This window comes from Dendropsophus ebraccatus, chromosome 11 (genome assembly GCF_027789765.1).
Source record: "Dendropsophus ebraccatus isolate aDenEbr1 chromosome 11, aDenEbr1.pat, whole genome shotgun sequence".
NCBI classification, from domain to species: domain Eukaryota; kingdom Metazoa; phylum Chordata; class Amphibia; order Anura; family Hylidae; genus Dendropsophus; species Dendropsophus ebraccatus.
In genome coordinates this window covers 262,501-282,659 of record NC_091464.1, presented here as the reverse complement: position 1 = coordinate 282,659, position 20,159 = coordinate 262,501, and the positions used below count along the sequence as shown (strand labels likewise).

General features: G+C 46.4%; 1 protein-coding gene across 3 annotated transcripts in view; it reads left to right on the top strand.

The window, feature by feature from the left end:
• Positions 1-20,159, top strand: part of DCAF6 (DDB1 and CUL4 associated factor 6) — a 413,552-nt gene that overhangs the window by 352,627 nt on the left and 40,766 nt on the right. For all 3 annotated transcript variants that reach the window (XM_069944434.1, XM_069944435.1, XM_069944436.1), the window contains 3 exons: positions 2,117-2,255; positions 13,462-13,618; positions 18,446-18,534. In XM_069944434.1, the coding sequence (XP_069800535.1) occupies positions 2,117-2,255; positions 13,462-13,618; positions 18,446-18,534 (385 nt within the window). The remainder of the gene's footprint in view (positions 1-2,116; positions 2,256-13,461; positions 13,619-18,445; positions 18,535-20,159) is intronic.

Below are 20,159 nucleotides of genomic sequence, written 5' to 3'. Positions count from 1 at the left end.
TGATATCACCTGCAGTCCTATGTAACACCACATAACACAGTGGTATCTCTGAGTACAGATAATGTAGTAGATTTCACCTGCAGTCCTATGTAACAGCACAGATAACACAGGGATATCTCTGAGTACAGATAATGTAGTAGTCACCTGCAGTCCTATGTAACACCACAGATAACACAGTGATATCTCTGAGTACAGATACTGTAGTAGTCACCTGCAGTCCTATGTAACACCACAGATAACACAGTGATATCTCTGAGTACAGATACTGTAGTAGCTGTCACCTCGGGGCGCCCCTGCTAAATGATGTTCTACAAAATAAGAAAAGTGTCATACAGGGACTCACAGGTGACGTCTTCTTTCCCTTTTCCTCTCCATCCTCCAGGATGATTCCTTCCAGATATGTTTCATCTTTTCAGAACCTGCGAGACAAACAATTTAGGCTCCGCACATTTCTAGCAACTTCCTTCCCTTCCTCCCTCCTGTCGGCTCCCATAGTAACTGCGCTATGTGGGATGCCCCCTGTATGTAGGATCCCCTGCTGTGCCCCCTGTATGTAGGATCCCCTGCTGTGCCCCCTGTATGTAGGATCCCCTGCTGTGCCCCCTGTATGTAGGATCCCCTGCTGTGCCCCCTGTATGTAGGATTCCCTGCTGTGCCCCCTGTATGTAGGATCCCCTGCTGTGCCCCCTGTGTGTAGGATCCCCTGCTGTGCCCCCTGTGTGTAGGATCCCCTGCTGTGCCCCCTGTGTGTAGGATCCCCTGCTGTGCCCCCTGTATGTAGGATCCCCTGCTGTGCCCCCTGTATGTAGGATCCCCTGCTGTGCCCCCTGTATGTAGGATTCCCTGCTGTGCCCCCTGTATGTAGGATCCCCTGCTGTGCCCCTTGTATGTAGGATCCCCTGCTGTGCCCCCTGTATGTAGGATCCCCTGCTGTGCCCCCATGAACTAATAATGCCCCCAGAGGTGGCCCCCATGAACTAATAATGCCCCCAGAGATACCCCCATACACTAATAATGCCCCCATGAGTTAATAATGCCCCCAGAGGTGCCCCCATATACTAATAATGCCCCCAGAGGTGCCCCCATGAGCTAATAATGCCCCCAGAGGTGCCCCCATATACTAATAATGCCCCCAGAGGTGCCCCCATATACTAATAATGCCCCCAGAGGTGCCCCCATATACTAATAATGCCCCCAGAGGTGCCCCCATATACTAATAATGCCCCCAGAGGTGCCCCCATATACTAATAATGCCCCCAGAGGTGCCCCCATATACTAATAATGCCCCCAGAGGTGCCCCCATATACTAATAATGCCCCCAGAGGTGCCCCCATAAACTAATAATGCCCCCAGAGGTGCCCCCATATACTAATAATGCCCCCAGAGGTGCCCCCATATACTAATAATGCCCCCAGAGGTGCCCCCATATACTAATAATGCCCCCAGAGGTGCCCCCATATACTAATAATGCCCCCAGAGGTGCCCCCATGAGCTAATAGTGCCCCCATAAACTAATAATGCCCCCAGAGGTGCCCCTAAAAAAACATCCTACTCACCTAATCCGCGCTGTGCAGGCAGCAGCTCTTCCTCCTCTTCGGGCTCCATCTTGCGAGCCGCAGGGACGGGACTTCCGGCAGGCGTGATGACGTCACATGATCACGCCTGCCGGAGAGGTCACGTCCCGGCCTCACATAGGCTGCTGGTATGAAGTTCCGGCAGCCTATGGGAGGGAATGTAGGAGGAGGACGCTGACAGGTCCTGCTCCTGTATTCTGATCGCTTTAATGTTCCAACCGCTCACTGTGCTCACTGTGCGGGCGGAACATCGAATTCATACACAAAATGAAAGAAGACGTCACCTGTCAGCCAGTGAGTGGCAGGTATCCACATAGCGGACAGATATATATATATACACAGATATCTAGGTAGTGTGCATCAGCAGCTGCACTCTGTATTATAGGACATTATTTGGTCGGGGTCCTTAGGTGGAAAAGGTTGGAAAGCGCAGGTCTGGATGAATGAATTGCGCAGTGTTTTTGGTGACAATTTAATCACCTTGTAACCTTTACTTTCCCGGTCAGTTTCAGCTTGTGGAAAATCTTTGAATTGTATTTCAGGAGATCTGCGGCAGCTCGCATCCAGGAGCTCTTCAGGAGAAGGAAAGAAAGGAAGGAATTGGAAGAATTAGACATGCAAAACATTCGCCAGCCTCCTGCAAAACTCGTCTACAAGGGTCACAGAAACTCACGGACTATGGTAGGACAGCGGAATATCGGTTTAAAGTCAACTAAAGGGGAACTTCAGCATTTTTTTTTCTTTTGAATCAACCGGTGTCAGAAAGTTATACAGATGTGTTAATTACTTTCTGACTCTATAATGTGGGCTTACTTCATAAAGACAGGAATCTGGGGGCTGCAAAAACAGGAGGCCCTATTCCACCAACAGATCTGACGATTATCTGCCAAAGATTTGAAGCCAAAGCCAGGAATGGATTTGAAAAGAGGAGAAATCTCAGTCTTTCCTTTATGACCTGATCTCTGATTATAGTCTGTTTCTGGCTTTGGCTTCAAATCTTTGGCAGATAATCTGTTGGTGGAATATGGGCCTTTAGTGGTGGTGAAGAGTTGGAATATCACTGGCACGGGACAGGATGGGGGGGGGGTACCGGGCAGTGTGGGGGATGGCTGGTTTTACCTGGCAGTGTATGGGTTTTTTTCCTCTCTCTTTCTTTGAAGGATGAGTTGTAATATACTGTGTTGAAACCTGGGGGGAACGGGGGATCAGATTAAAAGAATAGCAGCCTCCGATCTCATTGGCAGCTGTGATAGGTTTGTTAGAGACACATTGCATGGAGGTGGAGCAGCTAGGACTACCATGCTGCCGACTCTGCCTTCTCCTCGCTGTGTCTGTTCTTATAATAGGGGCAGATTTGTTTTCCTTCACTGTAAATGTTTTTCTATGGAAATGGTTTTGGCGTTCTTCTATATTGCACCCCCTTTATCCCCTCAGGCCCTATCTGAACTAACTGGGTTTAACTTTGGTAAAGAATATCTTCCTTTAATTCTTTGTGGGGATTTTAGCAGTGTGTTTGATGAACATACGGATAGATCAGGAGATACGGCTGTCTCCATTGGCGGGTTTAGCTGAGAAAATGGGCTGCAAAGAGGTTTGGCGCAGCCCGTATGGGAACGGGGCAGCTTTTTCATGTTTTCGCCCCACACACGGGACTGCTTCAAGTATTGATTCTGTATTATGTAACATCCCTGCCCATCATCTGATAAACAAACATGACATATAAGGCTAGAGCCCTCTCTGACCACTCCCCTATGACAGACTGCACATAGACCCAAAGCAACCAAAAACCATAATTAATAAGCATAGCTGCCAGGAATAAAGACACAGACACCGATTTAACTTTTGCTGGGTGGTGATCGGCCACAGCTTTTAATTATTTCTCAAACCAAACCAATAACCGGGCACGTAGTGCCGAACTCTTAGACCGAGGGGTGTAAAGGGGTATGCCGGACGACAGACTCCTGCCGTGCAAGTCCGCCTTACTAACCCAACACGCCTGCTTAGCAGGTAATTTCCGCCAGCTGTGACTTATGTATAATTACAAAAAGAAAGCACAAAAAGAAACAAAACACCATGACAAACCAAGATCAAAAGGGAGGGCGGGTGGGCAAACCGGCTTCAGGTCAGTCCTGTGGAGACTGAGGGCAGGAAGAGGAAGTTCAGGTTCCTAAAGGCAGAGGGAGGGGTTAGAGCAAGGAGGGAATCCGGCCTATTGGCCACAGAGCTCATAGGAAACATACAGGAGCTGTGTCTGAGAGGGGTGTGGGGAGGAGTTACAGCCTCACAGGAACTGTTAACCCTTTCCTGGCAGCTGCTGACGATCAGGTCTTAGGAGGAAATAGAGGAGAGTGCATGTGCAGTCAGTATGCACCCTCCATATCCAGTCAGGTGCCTTCCAGACTGCACATAGACCCAAAGCAACCAAAAACCATAATTAATAAGCATAGCTGCCAGGAATAAAGACACAGACACCGATTTAACTTTTGCTGGGTGGTGATCGGCCACAGCTTTTAATTATTTCTCAAACCAAACCAATAACCGGGCACGTAGTGCCGAACTCTTAGACCGAGGGGTGTAAAGGGGTATGCCGGACGACAGACTCCTGCCGTGCAAGTCCGCCTTACTAACCCAACACGCCTGCTTAGCAGGTAATTTCCGCCACGGAGGAGACCCTGTAGCCCTACACGGGGCTCCGACCACCACCCAACAAAGAGGGCCTGCTTAATGCCATCTTGGATGCAAGAGAATTACATCAGCTCAATATATATCAGAGCACTCCATCAACCGCCATCAATCTCTGTTATCGCCCTTTAACCGGTGACGCTCCACCCTAGAGCATCATCGAACAAAACAGGACTCGTGAGTGTTCAATGAGAGGTAGTGGATACCATACCAAGAGTCCTAGATGTTACACACCACAGATTATTGTCGCAATGCCTGATCTCTGCAGATTGAGCAGCCCCCAGTGTAGAGTTCTCCACAATCCAAACCAATGAGTGAACCTAGAGAAGAAAAAGATAAATTTAAAACAACCAAAACAGCAGCTTCAAAACCCATGTAGTGTGCAAAGCAAGAGCAAATGGTAACGCCTATTGCAAATGAACTCAGTCTAGGAAAGGTCTTACTGCTCCATAGCCACCTCTAATGTAAGGGAGTGTGTCTCTAAGCCACTGGGAGAGAGTGCAAGGGTTGCAAAAGACTGAAAAATGGAACAAAATTAAAACAGTGAAGAAGTGGGGGGTTAATCCTTGTGAACCAAGAATCTATTACCTAGAACCATGATTTCTGAAAGTCGACCACAAGCCACTCTGAACAGGCCGAGCATGAGACCGTCTGCAGTGGTGCTCACACCCTGTAATCACGGAATCACTCCTTAACTTATGGACCCAGACTCAGATCGGGTTTTTTCTCATGATATCCCCATTTAAGAGAAAAGGACCTTACAAATATCAAAGTCTACTAAAACCGCTCAAACAACTTGGCCTCGTATGAGGACTTGCAAGCCGAAGGGCAAAGCTGAATAAGTAGCCAAGATAATTGAAAGGCGATGGCACTCCATGGGCATGTGCTCCCTTCTTCACCCCTTAAGAGCCTGGCATATAGGGAAGACTAAGTGACATCTTCTCTATCCAACATTAAGCATAAATACAATTCTGAGCAAGATCCCAAGAAACCAGACTATCTTAAGCGCAATGAATGATCAATTGTAAACTTCAGCAGTGCGGCAGGATCAGCAGCAATTTCCCAACAGTCCATCAAAGAGAACCACTTTCCCACACCTTACCGTAATGCTGCCACATGGCCAGGATGACCGGTGAGGAATCAAGTGACATCAATTGAGGTCCACTAGGTGGGCATGGCCTGCCCATCATACTAGACCCAGAGAGAAGCTTACAAACAACCTGCAAACAAAACTGAGACATATCACTGCACAAATGTCATCAATACCAGGAACATGGTGAACCCTGAAATAAATATAATATTCTAAGCAGTGAAGGACTGGTAAGATAGATGTCTACAGACAGGAAGGAAAGCCAAGCTATTAATGCATGAGACCACACTCATAATGTCCATCCACAAACCAACTGGGCTGATGGGAAAGATGTGTTTATTTATTCTTAGTTTTATGATTAACCCCTCCATGACAGCCCAAAATGGCCTGAATGACCGTGCCAATATTTATTGTTGCATTTCAGGAACAAGTGTACTGTGTAATGGTGCCTTTTATGACAAATATTTATGGGGTGAATTTATTTATTTTTTTATTATTATTTAGTTTTATGATCAAATAATTATACTCTTTTTGGAAGGAGAGACATTCAACATCCTACTAATATAGTGGCAGAGATGTTACCACGTTAAGTTTCAAGCCTGTTCCTAAAAGCCCATGGTCAGCCTTTAATGGCCTACTGACATGTATACAGTGTTCAGGCCACTTGGATCCTCGGTAGTAAGAGAGAAGTAGCAAGCGAAAATCCCTTAGGCATAACCCGACAGAAGGGGGCTAAAGCCGCTTAAGGTTCCCTCCTCATACCCAACAAACCATCAAGGAGATCCAGCAACCTCCGCAATTCTGCAGAAGGAAAGCCGGCTTCATAAAAACCATCCACTCCAGGGAGGAGCTGGAATACAAACTAGTGCAAGAATATGAACAATGCAATGAGTGGTTGTGGTGGGGCTCAATATAATAGAATATTAAGCGCAGCAGGAGGTGTACAGACAAGGCAGCAACCAGACAGCAGACTCTATATAAAACTGAATTGAAAACCAAAACACAAAATACCAGCTGCTTACTTATAGAGGTGCTGGTAGAATCAAGGAGCCATCGCTGTTACGCTCACTGGCGTCCTACTGGTTGTTACCTGGGGTCTATAATCTAGATGGATAGGAGGTCTGGGAGAACGCATGGTGATGTACGGGCCTCTGCAGGTGGAGCCCTTGTGCTTTTATCTGAACATACCTGCAAACTTGACCTGGGTGACGCACCGCCACGGGACCCAAAGAGATGTGTTACCAGAGCCACTGGTTGGGCCGATAAAGAGGCGATGATTGGTGTGAAAGCATAAGCCAAAGCCAGAGCAAAGTGTCTATGGGAGTCCTGTCATGCTGTGTGATTATATGCATCATAAATACTGTCCCAATATATTTATATATATATATATATATATATATATATATATATATAAAACCAGTTCTCAAAACCTATACATTATATAGAATATATATAAAGAACACCTATGCACTATACAGAACAATTTGAGACCACCCAGGCCACAGGCAAGCAGCAACCAGCCTTGGATTTCTGTGAAGTGTATGGGGACGATGCTGATAGTGATGGCGCTGGATGTCAGCTTGTTTCCATTTTTTGTTGATAAAATGTGAAAATACTTAAATGAAATAATCTTATTTTAATTGCAACTCACTTTGATTCCATGTAAAACTAACCTTATTACTCTGTATAAAACAGAAAGTATATATGTGCACAGGTGTAATTAAAATCATGACCACTAGATGGCGCTGTTCACACTGTAATAGGCAGATGTAAGTGTCTCCTAACAGTCTGACATGTACATTACTGAGCTATAGTGTGACAGTCAGGTAGTTGTGCTAATACACCGGCCTAAGCTGAGATACCCGCAGACTGTCATCTATCATTGCCAAACTCCAACCAGGGAACTACTGAGGGATTACCAGAGGGGGACTGAGCTCAGACAGCAAGTGTCCTCACCAGCCCTCACCCTCTGCCTGGTCACACCTATAGTGTTACCAGCAGCTTCACATCAGCACAAGCGGCCATGGATTCTCCACACAAACCGGCTTCAGGTCAGTCCTGTGGAGACTGAGGGCAGGAAGAGGAAGTTCAGGTTCCTAAAGGCAGAGGGAGGGGTTAGAGCAAGGAGGGAATCCGGCCTATTGGCCACAGAGCTCATAGGAAACATACAGGAGCTGTGTCTGAGAGGGGTGTGGGGAGGAGTTACAGCCTCACAGGAACTGTTAACCCTTTCCTGGCAGCTGCTGACGATCAGGTCTTAGGAGGAAATAGAGGAGAGTGCATGTGCAGTCAGTATGCACCCTCCATATCCAGTCAGGTGCCTTCCACTAAGACTATTGGGGGCATCCTCCCTTTAGAGTTACCCTCATTGGTTAAATATTATAGATAGAAAGGACCTGATCATACAGGAAATCAAGGAGTTCTGGGAGATTATTAAAGGCACAGCGCCCTGCATATGTGGTCTGGGGTTCTCTGAAGGCCTTTTTGCAGTGAATTTTGTGGAAGGAAATCCTTTATAAGAAGAAGAAATTTAGAGAATTGAAGAGAAGTTTAGAAGCAGAAGTTCGGGCCGCAGAAGCTGCACATGGTGGTGGTAGTAGTCAGGGGGCCGCAGAAGCTGCACATGGTGGTGGTAGTAGTCAGGGGGCCGCAGAAGCTGCACATGGTGGTGGTAGTAGTCAGGGGGCCGCAGAAGCTGCACATGGTGGGTAGTAGTCAGGGGGCCGCAGAAGCTGCATATGGTAGTAGTAGTCAGGAGGCCGCAGAAGCTGCACATGGTGGGTAGTAGTCAGGGGGCCGCAGAAGCTGCACATGGTGGTGGTAGTCAGGGGGCCGCAGAAGCTGCACATGGTGGGTAGTAGTCAGGGGGCCGCAGAAGCTGCACATGGTAGTAGTACTCAGGGGGCCGCAGAAGCTGCACATGGTAGTAGTAGTCAGGGGGCCGCAGAAGCTGCACATGGTGGTAGTAGTCAGGGGGCCGCAGAAGCTGCATATGGTGGGTAGTAGTCAGGGGGCCGCAGAAGCTGCACATGGTAGTAGTACTCAGGGGGCCGCAGAAGCTGCACATGGTAGTAGTAGTCAGGGGGCCGCAGAAGCTGCACATGGTGGTAGTAGTCAGGGGGCCGCAGAAGCTGCATATGGTGGGTAGTAGTCAGGGGGCCGCAGAAGCTGCACATGGTCACATGGTGGGTAGTAGTCAGGGGGCCGCAGAAGCTGCACATGGTGGGTAGTAGTCAGGGGGCCGCAGAAGCTGCACATGGTGGGTAGTAGTCAGGGGGCCACAGAAGCTGCACATGGTGGTGGTAGTCAGGGGGCCGCAGAAGCTGCACATGGTGGGTAGTAGTCAGGGGGCCACAGAAGCTGCACATGGTAGTAGTAGTCAGGGGGCCGCAGAAGCAGCACATGGTGGGTAGTAGTCAGGGGGCCGCAGAAGCTGCACATGGTGGGTAGTAGTCAGGGGGCCGCAGAAGCTGCACATGGTGGGTAGTAGTCAGGGGGCCGCAGAAGCTGCACATGGTGGGTAGTAGTCAGGGGGCCGCAGAAGCTGCACATGGTGGGTTGTAGTCAGGGGGCCGCAGAAGCTGCACATGGTACTGGTAGTCAGGGGGCCGCAGAAGCAGCACATGGTAGTAGTAGTCAGGGGGCCGCAGAAGCAGCACATGGTGGGTAGTAGTCAGGGGGCCGCAGAAGCTGCACATGGTGGTGGTAGTAGTCAGGGGGCCGCAGAAGCTGCACATGGTGGTGGTAGTAGTCAGGGGGCCGCAGAAGCTGCACATGGTGGTGGTAGTAGTCAGGGGGCCGCAGAAGCTGCACATGGTAGTAGTAGTCAGGGGGCCGCAGAAGCAGCACATGGTGGGTAGTAGTCAGGGGGCCGCAGAAGCTGCACATGGTGGGTAGTAGTCAGGGGGCCGCAGAAGCTGCACATGGTGGGTAGTAGTCAGGGGGCCGCAGAAGCTGCACATGGTGGGTAGTAGTCAGGGGGCCGCAGAAGCTGCACATGGTGGGTAGTAGTCAGGGGGCCGCAGAAGCTGCACATGGTGGGTAGTAGTCAGGGGGCCGCAGAAGCTGCACATGGTGGGTTGTAGTCAGGGGGCCGCAGAAGCTGCACATGGTGGTAGTAGTCAGGGGGCCGCAGAAGCTGCACATGGTGGTGGTAGTAGTCAGGGGGCGGGGGTGGAAAGACTTAAGCTAAATATTCCGCCCATATTACCAATAAAGCCCAGCACAAGGGGCAGAAGAAGTTTATAGAAGCAGAGAGGTGCAGTCTGGGAATAGAAGAAGAGAAGAGAATATTTCATCTGTCCTTGATGGAGGGGGGGACATTGTCTGTGATCAGGCGGAAATTAGGGGAATCATCACAGACATTTATAGAAGGCAGAGGCGGCTCCAACAGCTATGGAATCATCAATGTAACCTCCCAAGGGCAACAGTAGAGCAAAAAAAGCTTCTGGCCTCCGATTGGGCTGATAGATCTTTTGGCGGCCCTTGGTTGTGTTTCCGGATCTGATGGGTTACCGAAGTGTATTGAGAATTTGGGGATGCCCTAATGCCGTTATTATTAGAAGTTTTTAATGAATCCTGTGAAAAGGGTATCCTCCCGGACTCGATGAGGGGGAGGCACACATTGTACTTATCCTAAAGAAAGGAAAAGCTGATCTCCTTTATCAGTTCTGATTGTAAGATTTGGGTAAGGGTGTTGGCACAGAGATTGTCAGGGATTGGTCCCGAACAGACAGGTTTTGTCGCTAAAAGGTCTATATTTGATAATATTTCAAGAACCTTTTGTAATATCCAGGTAGATCCGCTCCACTCCAGGGGACCCCGCTCCATCCTGCCGCTATGAAGGTTATGTGGGGGTTCCATTGGAGAGTTATGGGGGAGTTCAGACTGGGAACCAAATATATTTCTTGGATAAAACTGTTCTATGCCTACAGCTAGAATAATTGTGAGAGCTTGAGCCCAATGAGAGGGACTGGTCACGGCTGCCCGCTGTCACCATTATTATTTAACTTATTTATGGAGCCGCTTGCCGATGGCACCAGAGAATCTAGGGATCTAGGAGCGTTTGCCCTCAATGGGAGGGGGAGAAAATTCTCCTTTACGCACACGATGTCTTCCTCTTTATTAGGAATCTCAAAGAAAATATCCCTTGTATTATGGAGACAGTGGATGAGTTTGGCTGTTTGGGCGGCCTAAAAATTAATTGGGAGAAATCGATTCAGAAAGAGCTCTGGTAAGCAACATAGAAGATCGGGTAAAAGGAGGAGAGTATTTGGGGGTCAAGGTTACGGCCGATCCGAAACATTGAACATAGAATCGAACATCAGCCCACTACTTAAAAATATCAGTAAAAGGATGAAGCTCCCACTGCCCATGATTGAGAGGATGTCCATTATAAAGTTAGGATAGAATTTGGGGGAGGATTACCATCTGAAGTAAAGTGAATGGGGTGAAATATTCGTCCAAAATAAAGAGAAAAAAGTTCCTCATCTGAGTAAAGTGAAACAACGATGGAGGCCGCCTTTGGGGAGATTCAGTCGCCCATATGGGGCAAAATAGTTAAAAACTGCTCGCTTAGCCCCTCACATACAGTAGGGTGATGCGCTATAAAATATTTTATTGGTTATATAGATCTCCTAAAGATCTATAGAGGGGGAGGGGAAATTCACTGTAAATTATCGTTATATCGTTTAAATTTAAATGATGATCGTTCTGTGTAATTGCAGGCAACGATCGAAAAATCGTTCGTATGTTGTTGATTGTTGATTTAGGGGGCGATTCGGCCGATTTATCGCTCGGTGGAATAGAGAGGACGATCAGCCAATGATCGTGTCATTGGCTGATCGTTTATTTAGGCCTAAACCGACAGTTTGAGAAGCAGCATACATTACCTTGCAGGGCTTCTCCTGCGCTCCATCTTCCTTCCCGGGTCCTGTGGCGCAGCATCAGCTTCGGTGCGGCCTGACTAAGCTGTCAGATGCTCAGCCAATAAAAGTATTTGGAATCACAGATCTTTAGTCACCTCAAATCTAGAAAAATTTATTTAAAAAAAAGTGATTAAAAAGTGTCATATACATGATAAGTGATGTACAGATGACGCAAATGATATATATGACGCCTCACACAACCCCGTAGACCAAAGGACAAAAGCATTATAAGGATCGGAAGAGTTTTACCATGGGGTAACTGGACGTTCATTTGTGGGAACTTAAGGTAGAGTAACGGCCAAATGCCGGATCAGGGTAACACTTACAGGGATAGTCCTCTTTAAAGGAATAGACACAAAACGTATACAACTTCCTAATATGCTGTAGTCATGGATATGGCACTATCACACCAGAAGACACACTGCTTCCTTTTATAATCGTGACAATTGACCTCCGTTCTCTCGGAACTGCCGCCATTTTGTGTCACTGCGTCATTGACACACGGCAGCAAAGCGGGATTGGCCTGTTCTCTACTCCCCTGTGTCACACGTGGCAATGACAGCACTCCCCCATAGGCTGAGACATTAGAATATGCTGATGGGCGGCCAATGATGGCGGCCACCTCGAGCATTCGTCAGATTGGGCTATTACCACTGCATCAGAGATCAATTGTAATGGAAGCCACTGACCTAAAATCCTAAACACACCAAATAAGCTTAGTGTTACCAGTCTCTACGGCCTCGGGTTTCCTTCTGTGCATATACGGCCAAAAAGTCACATTTAAAAAACTAAACAAAACTTGAAACTTTTCTGCATCGGTGTGAGTTTATAACATCAGCCACGTTGTATAAATTCTACAATTAGGAATTGATGCCTAAACCGCTGTAATTATATTCACTCTCACTGTACAGACTGTACAGGTGCTGCATACTGTAAAGAATCAGAACACCTGTCAACATGACAGGTGTTCTGCTCTTTATTATTTTTTTGTCTCTCCTTTTTGTTTTTCAGATATCGCTATCCTGATGATTATTTCAGATTCCATGGACTACATTGATGACAGATTTTTCTTTCTAATCAAGGGGTTTGGGGGTGTTTGTAAAACATTTTTTTATTATGTATTGTCTTTTTTAAATTTACTTTACAGGGTTAGTAGTGGAAGTTGTCTGATAGATGCATCCGGGCCTCAGTGTCAGCCGGCTAACCCTAACCCACCGCCGCAGGGCTACTGGGAAGAGCCGGAGTGTCAGAAGATGGGGCTCCTGGACTGGGCGGGGGCCTGAGAGGGACAGAATAGATGATCCTTCTCACCGCTTTTATTAATGTATTTTTGTCATTTTTATTTATTTAATTTTTTTTTTTTAAATGTGTTGGACCTCTTTTATTCTTTCCCATAACTGTACCAGGATGGAAAGGGCCATTTATTTTGTCCCTCCCCAGCCTAATAATACCAGCCGGCCCCCGCCCAGTCCAGAAGTGCCATTCTTTCAGGCTAAGGTATTATTGGTACCCGACAATACACAATAGAAATGTTACCTCTCTGTGGGTGTTCAGTGCCCTGTATTTCAGCATGTTATTATAGATAGGAACATGGGAAAATGTTTGTTTTTTTAGGCTATGTTCACACTACGTATAAGTCCGGCCGTAGTTCGTACGCAGCCGTACATGTGCGGCTGAAAGTACGGCCGTGGGAAAAATAGACATGCGGCTGGATTGCGAACATGTGGCCGAACCGCGAACATACACCCGTAGTACAGTTCTGCTTCCCTAGCTTGTTTCATAGCGATCTGAAACAGGTCAGTTACTTGGAAATCTTCGCCCAATAAAACTCACAGAACATTTTAGATCTAAAAATGAAGTTCAATTTGGCTGAAATAAGGACTGCGTACGGGACCGCATGGAAATCCACGGCCGTGAGTGCGAACATTTCCGTCCTCAAACAATGGTCTTGTTCATTTTTCAGGGCGCCGTATACGATCCGGCCGTAAGCTCATATGTAGTGTGCATTGTGCGGGCGTATATCGTATACTTTCCAGCGAACGCATCAACCTCAAAACTACGTGCGTATATTTGCGGTTCGCACTACGGTCGGAAAGATACGTAGTGCGAACATAGCCTTAAACGGTACAAACTTTTTCTAATGATGAAATCCATCTAAACTACTGTTAATTTACATTTTATTTTGCAGATCAAGGAGGCGGGATTCTGGGGTAGGAACTTTGTCATAAGTGGTTCTGATTGCGGCCACATTTTCATCTGGGATCGGCACACAGCGGAGCATCTTATGCTGTTAGAGGCGGACAATCATGTTGTGAACTGCCTTCAACCACATCCATACGACCCACGTAAGTAACAGAGAGAGTATACAGAGTATAACACAGCAACCCTTGTATCAGCATTAGGGCCTGCATAACCAGCATTTCCTGCATTGTTATCCTGGGTTTCCTGCACTGTTATCCCGGGTTTCCTGCATTGTTATCCTGGGTTTCCTGCACTGTTATCCCAGGTTTCCTGCATTGTTATCCCCGGTTTCCTGCACTGTTATCCCGGGTTTCCTGCACTGTTATCCCGGGTTTCCTGCATTGTTATCCTGGGTTTCCTGCACTGTTATCCCAGGTTTCCTGCATTGTTATCCCAGTTTTCCTGCATTGTTATCCCGGGTTTCCTGCATTGTTATCCTGGGTTTCCTGCACTGTTATCCCGGGTTTCCTGCATTGTTATCCCAGTTTTCCTGCATTGTTATCCTGGGTTTCCTGCATTGTTATCCTGGGTTTCCTGCACTGTTATCCCGGCTTTCCTGCATTGTTATCCCAGTTTTCCTGCATTGTTATCCCGGGTTTCCTGCATTGTTATCCTGGGTTTCCTGCACTGTTATCCCGGCTTTCCTGCATTGTTATCCCAGTTTTTCTGCATTGTTATCCCGGGTTTCCTGCATTGTTATCCTGGGTTTCCTGCACTGTTAACCCGGGTTTCCTGCATTGTTATCCCAGGTTTCCTGCATTGTTATCCCAGGTTTCCTGCATTGTTATCCCCGGTTTCCTGCACTGTTATCCCGGGTTTCCTGCACTGTTATCCCCGGTTTCCTGCATTGTTATCCCAGGTTTCCTGCACTGTTATCCCGGGTTTCGTGCATTGTTATCCCGGGTTTCGTGCATTGTTACCTCTGGTTTCCTGCACTGTTATTCCAGGTTTCCTGCATTGTTATCCCGGGTTTCCTGCATTGTTATCTCTGCTTTCCTGCATTGTTATCCTGGGTTTCCTGCATTCTTATCACAGTTTTCCTGCATTGTTATCCCGGGTTTCCTGCATTGTTATCCCCGGTTTCCTGCATTCTTATCACAGTTTTCCTGCATTGTTATCCCGGGTTTCCTGCATTGTTATCTCTGGTTTCCTGCATTGTTATCCCGGGTTTCCTGCACTGTTATCCCGGGTTTCCTGCATTGTTATCCCGGGTTTCCTGCACTGTTATCCCGGGTTTCCTGCATTATTATCCCGGGTTTCCTGCACTGTTATCCCGGGTTTCCTGCATTGTTATCTCTGGTTTCCTGCAGTGTTATCCCAAGTTTCCTGCAGTGTTATCCCAAGTTTCCTGCATTGTTATCCCAAGTTTCCTGCATTGTTATCCCGGGTTTCCTGCATTATTATTCCAGGTTTCCTGCATTGTTATCTCTGGTTTCCTGCACTGTTATCCCGGGTTTCCTGCATTGTTATCTCTGGTTTCCTGCAGTGTTATCCCAAGTTTCCTGCATTGTTATCCCAAGTTTCCTGCATTGTTATCCCAGGTTTCCTGCATTGTTATCCCAGGTTTCCTGCATTGTTATCTCAGGTTTCCTGCATTGTTATCCCGGGTTTCCTGCATTGTTATCCCGGGTTTCCTGCATTGTTATCTTAGGTTTCCTGCATTGTTATCCCAGGTTTCCTGCATTGTTATCTCAGGTTTCCTGCATTGTTATCCCAGGTTTCCTGCATTGTTATCCCAGGTTTCCTGCATTGTTATCCCAGGTTTCCTGCATTGTTATCCCGGGTTTCCTGCACTTTTATCCCGGGTTTCCTGCATTGTTATCCTGGGTTTCCTGCACTTTTATCCCGGGTTTCCTGCATTGTTATCCTGGGTTTCCTGCATTGTTATCTCTGGTTTCCTGCATTCTTATCCCAGGTTTCCTGCATTGTTATCCTGGGTTTCCTGCATTGTTATCTCTGGTTTCCTGCATTCTTATGCAGGAAATTCAGGTCTTATCAGTCGCCCAAGGATCCATCAGAGAGATTCAAGAAGGAACTGGATTTTATGTAGGGCTTAAAGGGGTTGTCCAGAATAAACTGCTCACTATCCATGCTGCAGAGGATACAGGGGACGTGTCAGTTATATATACATAGAGATGAGGCAATTTACACTGTACCGGCCTACTTGGACGACCATTTGGGCTACGTTCCTTACATTAAATATGTGTAGGACCCATCAGAGAAGGAATATGAAAAATCCAAGCAAAATGGTAAAACAGAGCAGTCCAAGTAACAAGCCAGGGGTCAAAAGCCAAGAGACCGACATCAAGAACCAAATACCAGAACCAAAGAACAAGCTGGGGTCATAACAAGTAAGGCAGGGACATAGTCAGAAGAACAGGAAACCCGGGATAACAATGCAGAAAACCCAGGATAACAATGCAGGAAACCAGAGATAATGCAGGAAACCTGGGATAACAGTGCAGGAAACCCGGGATAACAATGCAGGAAACCCGGGATAACAATGTAGGAAACCAGAGATAACAATGTAGGAAACCGGGGATAACAGTGCAGGAAACCTGGGATAACAGTGCAGGAAACCCGGGATAACAATGCAGGAAACCTGGGATAACAATGCAGGAAACCGGGGATAACAATGCAAGAAATCGGGGATAACAATGCAAGAAATCAGAGATAACAATGCAGGAAACCCGGGATAACAATGCAGGAAACCCGGGATAACAGTGCAGGAAACCAGAGATAACAATGCAGGAAATCAGAGATAACAGTGCAGGAAACCCGGGATAACAATGCAGGAATCCCGGGATAAGAATGCAGGGAAACCAGAGATAACAATGCAGGAAAACGGGGATAAGAATGCAGGAAACCAGAGATAACAATGCAGGAAACCAGACATAACAGTGCAGGAAACCGGGGATAAGAATGCAGGAAACCGGGGATAACAATGCAGGAAACCAGAGATAACAGTGCAGGAAACCCGGGATAACAATGCAGGAAACCCGGGATAACAATGCAGGAAACCAGAGGTTACAATGCAGGAAACCTGGGATAATAATGCAGGAAACCCGGGATAACAATGCAGGAAACCTGGGATAACAGTGCAGGAAACCTGGGATAACAGTGCAGGAAACCAGGGATAACAGTGCAGGAAACCGGGGATAAGAATGCGGGAAACCTGGGATAACAATGCAGGAAACCTGAGGTAACAATGCAGGAAACCTGGTGCAACAATGCAGGAAACCCGGGATAAGAATGCAGGAAACCTGGGATAACAATGCAGGAAACCTGGGATAACAATGCAGGAAACCAGAGATAACAGTGCAGGAAACCCGGGATAACAGTGCAGGAAACCAGAGATAACAGTGCAGGAAACCAGAGATAACAGTGCAGGAAACCTGGGATAACAGTGCAGGAAACCTGGGATAAGAATGCAGGAAACCAGAGATAACAGTGCAGGAAACCCGGGATAACAGTGCAGGAAACCAGAGATAACAGTGCAGGAAACCTGGGATAACAATGCAGGAAACCTGGGATAAGAATGCAGGAAACCTGGGATAAGAATGCAGGAAACCAGAGATAACAGTGCAGGAAACCCAGGATAACAGTGCAGGAAACCAGAGATAACAGTGCAGGAAACCCAGGATAACAATGCAGGAAACCCGGGATAACAGTGCAGGAAACCAGAGATAACAGTGCAGGAAACCTGGGATAACAATGCAGGAAACCTGGGATAAGAATGCAGGAAACCTGGGATAACAGTGCAGGAAACCAGAGATAACAGTGCAGGAAACCTGGGATAAGAATGCAGGAAACCTGGGATAAGAATGCAGGGAAACCAGAGATAACAATGCAGGAAAACGGGGATAAGAATGCAGGAAACCAGAGATAACAATGCAGGAAACCAGACATAACAGTGCAGGAAACCGGGGATAAGAATGCAGGAAACCGGGGATAACAATGCAGGAAACCAGAGATAACAGTGCAGGAAACCCGGGATAACAATGCAGGAAACCCGGGATAACAATGCAGGAAACCCGGGATAACAATGCAGGAAACCAGAGGTTACAATGCAGGAAACCTGGGATAATAATGCAGGAAACCTGGGATAACAATGCAGGAAACCTGGGATAACAGTGCAGGAAACCTGGGATAACAGTGCAGGAAACCAGGGATAACAGTGCAGGAAACCGGGGATAAGAATGCGGGAAACCTGGGATAACAATGCAGGAAACCTGAGGTAACAATGCAGGAAACCTGGTGCAACAATGCAGGAAACCCGGGATAAGAATGCAGGAAACCTGGGATAACAATGCAGGAAACCTGGGATAACAATGCAGGAAACCAGAGATAACAGTGCAGGAAACCCGGGATAACAGTGCAGGAAACCAGAGATAACAGTGCAGGAAACCAGAGATAACAGTGCAGGAAACCTGGGATAACAGTGCAGGAAACCTGGGATAAGAATGCAGGAAACCAGAGATAACAGTGCAGGAAACCCGGGATAACAGTGCAGGAAACCAGAGATAACAGTGCAGGAAACCTGGGATAACAGTGCAGGAAACCAGAGATAACAGTGCAGGAAACCTGGGATAACAATGCAGGAAACCTGGGATAAGAATGCAGGAAACCTGGGATAAGAATGCAGGAAACCAGAGATAACAGTGCAGGAAACCCAGGATAACAGTGCAGGAAACCAGAGATAACAGTGCAGGAAACCCAGGATAACAATGCAGGAAACCCGGGATAACAGTGCAGGAAACCAGAGATAACAGTGCAGGAAACCTGGGATAACAATGCAGGAAACCTGGGATAAGAATGCAGGAAACCTGGGATAAGAATGCAGGGAATACGGCAGAGCGAGATCCCACACTCCATTCTTCTTATCATTGATATGATTACACGGTTGTTTGCTGACCTGTCTTCTTTCATAGTTTTAGCATCTTCTGGAATAGACTACAATATAAAGATCTGGTCACCACTGGAACAAGAGAAATCCTTCAACTGGGCACTTGCTGAGGAGGTAAGATTCAATGCGCACAGCATATAGATGCCCCCAGCGCAGACTATTAGTGGGTCAGTCAGAATACGGAGGGTCAGGATTATATAGGTGACAAATCCCTGTATAGGAAGCCAGCTGGGAAGGTGAATAGAACACGTACACAGATGCCCATATCCATGGAGTTCACTCACATCCAGCTTCTGTGCAGTGTAGAGGAGATGACCAGCAGGGAGAGATCTCCTGAACTCTGCGCACGTTCCAGACGGCAATTTTGCACATAAGTTCACACAGTCCAGTTTTCCGTGGCAAAAGTGGGATCCTGAGTGACGTCCCTCTCCTTGGGTCTGGATCCTAGTGCAATCCTCTGCATTTCAGTGTACACGGACGCCTTCATCAGGGATTCTTTCTTCTTTTTGTTAATGTGTATCTTCATAATTGTCACAAGAACAAGAGCCAGCAACCTGCGTCACAGAGGAAAGACTTCATACCCCCGCCACTTCTCCACAGAAGTATTGTTAGGACAAATTCACACAAGCAATAACTGTATGGTTAACGTAACGGTAGAGGCGATGTATGTTATAGAGGCGATGTATGTTATAGAGCACATGATGTATGTTATAGAGGACATGATGTATGTTATAGAGGCGATGTATGTTATAGAGGACATGATGTATGTTATAGAGGCGATGTATGTTATAGAGGCGATGTATGTTATAGAGGACATGATGTATGTTATAGAGGACATGATGTATGTTATAGAGGACATGATGTATGTTATAGAGGACATGATGTATGTTATAGAGGACATGATGTATGTTATAGAGGACATGATGTATGTTATAGAGGTGATGTATGTTATAGAGGACATGATGTATGTTATAGAGGCGATGTATGTTATAGAGGTGATGTATGTTATAGAGGATATGATGTATGTTATAGAGGACATGATGTATGTTATAGAGGACATGATGTATGTTATAGAGGACATGATGTATGTTATAGAGGATATGATGTATGTTATAGAGGACATGATGTATGTTATAGAGGACATGATGTATGTTATAGAGGACATGATGTATGTTATAGAGGACATGATGTATGTTATAGAGGTGATGTATGTTATAGAGGTGATGTATGTTATAGAGGACATGATGTATGTTATAGAGGTGATGTATATTATAGAGGTGATGTATATTATAGAGGTGATGTATGTTATAGAGGTGATGTATGTTATAGAGGACATGATGTATGTTATAGAGGTGATGTATGTTATAGAGGACATGATGTATGTTATAGAGGTGATGTATGTTATAGAGGTGATGTATGTTATAGAGGTGATGTATGTTATAGAGGACATGATGTATGTTATAGAGGACATGATGTATGTTATAGAGGACATGATGTATGTTATAGAGGATATGATGTATGTTATAGAGGTGATGTATGTTATAGAGGACATGATGTATATTATAGAGGACATGATGTATGTTATAGAGGACATGATGTATGTTATAGAGGTGATGTATGTTATAGAGGATATGATGTATGTTATAGAGGTGATGTATGTTATAGAGGTGATTTATGTTATAGAGGACATGATGTATGTTATAGAGGTGATGTATGTTATAGAGGTGATGTATGTTATA